General features: G+C 37.4%; 1 protein-coding gene across 1 annotated transcript in view; it reads right to left on the bottom strand.

Moving 5' to 3' along the window:
- TUBE1 (tubulin epsilon 1) overlaps positions 1 to 6,975 on the bottom strand; it is a 623,636-nt gene that overhangs the window by 570,902 nt on the left and 45,759 nt on the right. Inside the window, exon 4 of the mRNA XM_044061905.1 lies at positions 5,926 to 5,983. Coding sequence (XP_043917840.1) covers positions 5,926 to 5,983 — 58 coding nt within the window. The remainder of the gene's footprint in view (positions 1 to 5,925; positions 5,984 to 6,975) is intronic.

The following is a 6,975-nucleotide window of genomic DNA, read 5'->3' as shown; positions in this document are numbered from 1 at the left end:
GTTGGTGCCCCCTTGGCTTTAAGCATTAAGCTTGTCCACTCAACACCCTCTAGATGGGGAATAGAGGTGTAAAGATCCTTGACATCAATAGTCAAAAAACTGTTGTCTGTGTCAAACACAAGGTCGTTAATCTTTTGTAAAAATGACCAAGAGTCTTTACACACCTGGGTTTCAGATTTCAAGTATTTTTGCAAAATGGAATCTACCACCTTTGAACATGGGTATGTGATAGAACCCCTCCCATTATCAGAGGTCTCATAGGGGGGTTGAGCAAGCTTTTATGCACATTGGGGATGCCAAACATAACAGGGATTTTTGGCCATGGGACTGACATATAATTAAAAATGTCATTGTTGATTATGGCCTCAATAAAAAGGTCATTTAAGTAGACTTTAATACGGCCATAAGCAACATTGACTTCATTAAGTGATACTCTAACGTGTCACTGTTCAATAAGAGACCCATTCTAATGTTGTAATCAGAAAAATCAAAAATGGCCAACCCACCCCCTTTGTCAGGCTTAACCACTCGTACTTGAAGGGATCGCAGAAGTTGTAGTGCTGACATTTCGTCATGTGTAACATTACTATTTTTAAACCTTCTAGTACTAGTACTAGTATACCATGTAGTGTCAGTGATGTGTCTCAAATCTAACTCGCATACACTCTCAAAAATACTAAGTACTGGGTGTAGTGGAGGATTAAATGTGCGAGGGACTCTGAAAGTCTGGTTGTTATCTACAGTGCTGCCAAATAAGATTGCAAGATTAAGCTTTCTAACAAAGTACTTTAAGTCCAGAATTGAATGAACAATGTCCAGGTGTCTACTAGGCATGAAGGTGTTACCTTTAGCCAAAGGTCATTGAGGACAGGTTCAATGGTGATGGATGAATAGCTTAAAATGTTAAAGTCACCAAGGGAATTCTTCATTACAGTGACAGTACAATCACTGTTCTGTACTATCTCCTGCGCCTGTTGTTGCCTTGTTTTCCTTTTTGGTTCTGGTTGTACTGTCTCTTTGGGATAGTACCAGTTTGTGTAGGCATCCAAAAATTTGAGTTGTTGGCACCAGTATTAGAATTGTGCTGATTCGTGCCCTCCCGGTTGTTGTTGTGATTACGAATCCACTCACTGCGTCTCAAGTTTTCTTGTTCAATGTTAACATTAGTAAAATTGTTTCCCTCTGGTGGTAACAAGTTATTAGAGCTGAACAATGGCCCAACTTGAGACAAAGATGGCTTTGGGTAAGCTGTGCCGTTGTCGTATGCCAATCGATCTCTTCATTTTTTTAACTCATATTTTAACCTTTCAAGAAGTTGGTCGATACTCGAGAAACACCTTTCACAGTCAAATTTGCATCTTACAAACTCAGGATTTGAAATAATTTCAGTATTCAAATCAGATACTTCTTTAGTTAATTCTTCAATTTGGAGTGAGTAATGTTTGATCATTAGTTGCATTAAGTCGAACCCTTGTTGGTCAAATAAAGTGTTGAGCTCCAAATTAAACGAGTCGGCAACCAGCCCCGTAGAGTATTGATGAAAACGTAGCCCTTTAGGTACAACTCGTTCACTAAGACATTCCTTAAAGTAAATTACTTCAAGCTGTAATTTTTTTAAGTTTTAAAAGCTTGACATCAAGAATTTTCAATTTGTCACTAAGAGAACGGAAACTGACCTGCTGTTCATCAGTGTTGTCTGCCGGTTGCGCCTGGCTGTGACCAAAACCAGTCAAAAACTTAGTGGTATCATTCACCCACTCATTGAAATGTGAAGCACCGATAAGCCCCACAACACCATTCTGCAGGTTCACTTGCTCATTATACATAGCAGCACTGCCAGTAAGTCCACTTATTACCTGTTGTGCTGGAGGTATAGCGATGTTGTTACTTAACGATAAAGAAACACCGCCTTGGTTGTTGTTGGTCTGTGGCACATTCAAGCTCAATCAATCAGTTCATGACTTTATTAGTTTATTTTTATCTGAAGAAGTTGCTGTATGGTCAGCGACGAAAAGCGTTTCATTAAAACAACTTTATTTTTACTCTGGGCTTCTAGACCGGTTTGTTTCGGTAATGAGCACTTTACACTGTTTTGTTTTACTCCTTTTACAAGCAAGTGTAGATTTTTACTTCCATTTATTTAACTGACTTGTTTACCAGGATGCATCCAACTAGGGGGTGCTCACTTCGAGGGAAGTGTTTGGGAGAAAAACAGACATCAAAACATAATTACATAAAAGATTACAAGTGAAGTTAAGCTAAGGAAGAAATGCAGTATAGTTCAGCATGGCACTACAAACACCATAGCAATATCCTCAATAAAAACTACACAGTAATTTTATATTTGGTGCAGCAGTACAACTAATGGATTACAGAAAGTGTGAGTGTGAATACAATTGCCTGACATAACGATAAGCATTATATGTTCTATCACACATGCACATTTGAGAACATGATTTTAATCTAGGTTGTTTTACTCAACACAGGATTTCTGTAACAGACAAAGGTATGCGGAAAGAGCAATGAAAATTGAGTAATGGAATGTCAGAGCAGAAGATATTGCGGATATTATTGGGTAGAGTGAACTCGGTTATAGTACGTTAAGATGACAAAGCGATTCCACATGTGTAAATGGACAAGCCAGATATCTTTTTCTTTGTTTAGTCAGTTGAACATGAGGAGGTTAACAGTTTCAGGTCACAGATGGTAGTATGCTCCAAGGTGTGCAGTAGGAAAAGAAGGCATCACTGTTCCTTTTTAGTGTATTTTTCTTGATCCCCAGCTATGTATATCACTTCCTTAGTAGGAATCTTTTGATCTAGGCTTCTCAGTACATATATCCCTTTCTTGATACTTGCTTGACTTAAAAAATTCAAGTTCAGTATTCATAAGCATTGGCTCACATTATAGCATGTAAAGTTCAATTTCTGTAGTAACATGTAGTCACATAGCCTTAGGTCATCTGCCATACTCTAACACAATCGGTACAGTATCGTTTGTCTTAATTATAATGCACTACCCAATTTAGCAAGATGAAAACTAGCTCACAAACGTGTTTAGTTTGGGTGTCTTCTTAGTTGTAATCATTTCACTGCAGTTTTAAATACATATTACTTACTGCATAGGCATTGCTTTATTGGCCTTTTAGTCAATCATTCCTGGATTGCTCTAAATATGCTATCCCTGATAATCATAACTGTGATGTAGCATTTCAGATTCAGTGACGCCAGCCATATACTTACAACGTAAACTTGGACTACAAGTACAGTAAATTGAAATGCTCCATTAAAATGATGGAAACCAGCTTCTTTCCCAGTGCCGCCCTTCCACACAGAAACACACAGTTACCTAGTTACCAGTCTCATCTAATACTTAGTGGAATATTCACCATGACTGTAACTTATAGGCCATCTAGGGCAGTAGCAAAGTAGCAAAATATCTCTTCTTTCAGTACAATACATGTTACAAATTAGTAAATTAACTATATCAATTATAGTGCAATCACAGTGTAATACTCAAATGTCTCTTTCTGTGGAAGGATCAGTGCAATGTCTTAATGAAGTACCGGTGCAATACTAAAGCTGAAAAGTGTTAAACTGTGTTTCTACTTATATGCAGCATTAGTCTATCGGCATGTCTGTGATGTAATAGCTAGGAGTTACATGTGTAAACGTCTGTGAAAATAGTCTATATGTTGTCTGCACATTAAGTCCAGAGACATGGAGTTTTGTGTGTGATTTCTGAATGACAATAAAGTTTACTTTGATTTTGACACAGACACGCACAGAGCAAGAAAGGAAGGCAAAAATAACATATTGGATATTTTGTGCTCAACATCAAGCCAATCGGCAAGGCATGTGTAGTTTTAACCACTTGTAGGGATGTGATCCTGCTTATACTTAACACTGTGATATGAATCAGTAACACAGATATGAATGATAAGGGACAAGGTCTGTATTAGAAGGTTCTTATTATACTTAAGAGTGCAAGGCACAATATCAAGCCAAAATGCTCGAACAAAACAGAGATCTGAAAGGAGTGAAAACAACATCATACAATAAGCCATAATATACTTGTATTTGCAGGGGGGCAAGCTCCCCTGCACCCTGCCTCACAGTGGGGAAAGGAGCAATACCCCAATATTTGCTGTGTCAGGATCCTGCACACTAGCAGTCCTGTTCTGTTGCATGTTGTGGCTCCACTGCATACATGCACACACACAGACATTTATATATTTACACATACACACACAGGATGTAGACATACTGTGATATCTTGCGTGCGAGAATGGGGGATATAGTCTTTAAAATTAGTCTTTTGTCTTAAAATGTTTGCATTCTCACAACCATTAGCCAGGTAGTTGGTTGTAGAAGATCTAATAAAGGCATCAATTGCCTGCTTGTGGCATACAAAATGCTGTAGCCTGCAGATTAGAAATTGGTTCCTCCACTGTGAGGATCACCATGGGGTACGGCAGGTGCTTTGCAAGAAGATTCATGGTTTCTGTAGTTGAACATCCAGAACAGACCCTAAGTCCAGAACAGGCCCTAAGTTTCCTGAAGAAACAGCAGATGGATAGTTTAAGCTTTACTGAGGCTTGCAGCTGTAACCTACAATAAATATCCTGGTTGATGGAAGGACTGTGAAATATCCTGGTTGATGGAAGGACTGTGAAACTATGGCAGATATTGTAAGAGGCAGCATCTATAAACATAAATGTTAGCACAGAAACAGAAGATGGGCACTTAAGCAAGGAACCCCAGACCAAAGAAATGGTAGTGAGTATCAAAATTGAGATAGCTGGAAAAATGCAGAGTTCTGAACTCATTTCTGTAGCAGTGGAACATACAGCTAAAGAAAAAGGGAACTCATTTGATCTGGCAAATAAACATATTTGAGATGCCTTTGGCTTCTTCCCTAAAAACTATTAAGATGTGCAAAACATGATAAAAGTTGGCTATATTCTGAGGTCATCTCCTGAGAATATCTTGAAATATATTGTCATGTGAATTAAGGAGGAAATTCAGGTCAGAATAGACTAATTGACAGGTTGCGACATTTACAAAACGCTCAGTTGAAAACAAAACAGCAGAATTCAGCTCTCTTCAGAGTAAAATAAAAAAATCAAAAACAAAAATAAAACATGTTGTGATATCAGGGCTAAAAAGAATATATGTTTCTGCATAATAATGAGAATTGCATTATACTGATGAATAAAAATGAGATAAAGTGGATTTTTTTTTTCTTTAAAATTCAAGATGACAGTACTTAAACATTTGAGAGTAGGAACCCAATTAATAACTTTCAGATTATTACAAGTAACACTCCCTGAAAATCTGAATGATTGTGGAGATGGAAGCTTTTACATACAAACAGAGAATAGTCAAAAATAGCCTGTTGCTTGGGGAGAGGTCTTCAGGAAATAGTTGGGTGCTCAGATTTCAAACTACTGAAAATAAATACTTCCACAGTCCTTCTCTTTCAAATACTAAGTTGAAACTAGCGTGTAGTTAAAGGCAGTGTAAAGTTACACAAAAATAAAAGTAGTCTCACACTCCTCATGTACTCTGCGTGTGTGTGTCACATACATTTACATCAATGTACACAAAAAGACAAATGAACAATCTATTAAGAGTGCCTTTTGGAAAAGATGCAGATTTAATAAAAATTTTCAGACTGCTTTGGAAACATAAGCCTGGGACTGCTATAGCAATGTCAGTGTTCCGATTTCCATATTCAAATAATATTTCATAGCTAGCTTCACTATACTACAGTACCTAGATGAGCAAGTCAAGAGTTAGGAGTACAGTCATTTCGATCAAAACAAAATAATTTGGCAAGGTTACCGAGACTCCTACTACAAGAATGCACATATTGCTGTGTTATACATTACTATTTTAATCATTACGAAAATATAAGCCTTACTCGAGCCTTCAGAGAGCAAATTTTTCCACTTGAGACATCAGCACCATCTACTCCACCTCTGAAAGAAAAAAAGATGAGATACTAGTAAAGAACAAATGACATTCAGGTACAAATAAATGATTCAGAATATAAATACTCTGGAGGATGGAAAGAATCAAAATCACAGACATGAACTACACATCTAACCATCTAATTATGGAGTTAGTCCTTGTGCTGATGTTCTTCCCCCTTTACCTAGTTGTTGCACATTATATCAATCCCCACCTTTCATGATGTGGTTTGGCAAAGACTTCCATCTGTAAAGGACTTAACCTACTAAATAATTTTTTTTCTCATAGGTAGGTACTAGGCTATCTGCCCGAGGACATTTATAAGCCTAGCCAGAGTGTGTCCGCTTTCGCCACCTCATTGATTAATTAATTGATCCTCTGTCAAGCAGAGCCAATGAAGTGATCCCAGGGGGTGTATTTTCTGTTACCCATCCACTCGTTAAGGTTTCTCTAGAAGAGTGTTAGTGATGTGCCCCCCACACCCCCCCTACTTTAATATTCCAACTCAGAGATCTCACTAAAATGGGGTAAGGGAAATCTCCTGTCTACCACTAAATGCGGTAGCGCTAAACGGGAGATTTCCCGTACCCTACCTGCAATGCCAACACTCAGATGGCACACACATACAACATGCAGGGCACCTTGCTGCCCTTCATACACACCCAACATTCTCACTTACCTGGCACTTCCACTTTAAACCTTCGATGTTCTGGTCTCGATGATCAGAACTTCGATGTTCTGAACATTCGATGAATTAAAGGGAACCTATAATATATATATATATATATATATATATATATATATATATATATATATATATATATATATATATATATATATATATATATATATATATATATAAATATATAAAACACACAAAAATATAAATACACACGCATTTTATATATTACGTTACATGTGACCCTAATGAAGTCTTATAAACTTTCAATGGATGGCAGAGATGAAGAGTTAGCACCCCAATGAACACTAATGGAAGAAT

The sequence above is a fragment of the Protopterus annectens genome, chromosome 2.part0 (genome assembly GCF_019279795.1).
Source record: "Protopterus annectens isolate FY-2018-M chromosome 2.part0, PAN1.0, whole genome shotgun sequence".
In the NCBI taxonomy this organism is placed as follows: domain Eukaryota; kingdom Metazoa; phylum Chordata; order Ceratodontiformes; family Protopteridae; genus Protopterus; species Protopterus annectens.
Note: the sequence above shows the minus strand (reverse complement) of the source record. Positions and strands in the feature narration are given on the sequence as shown.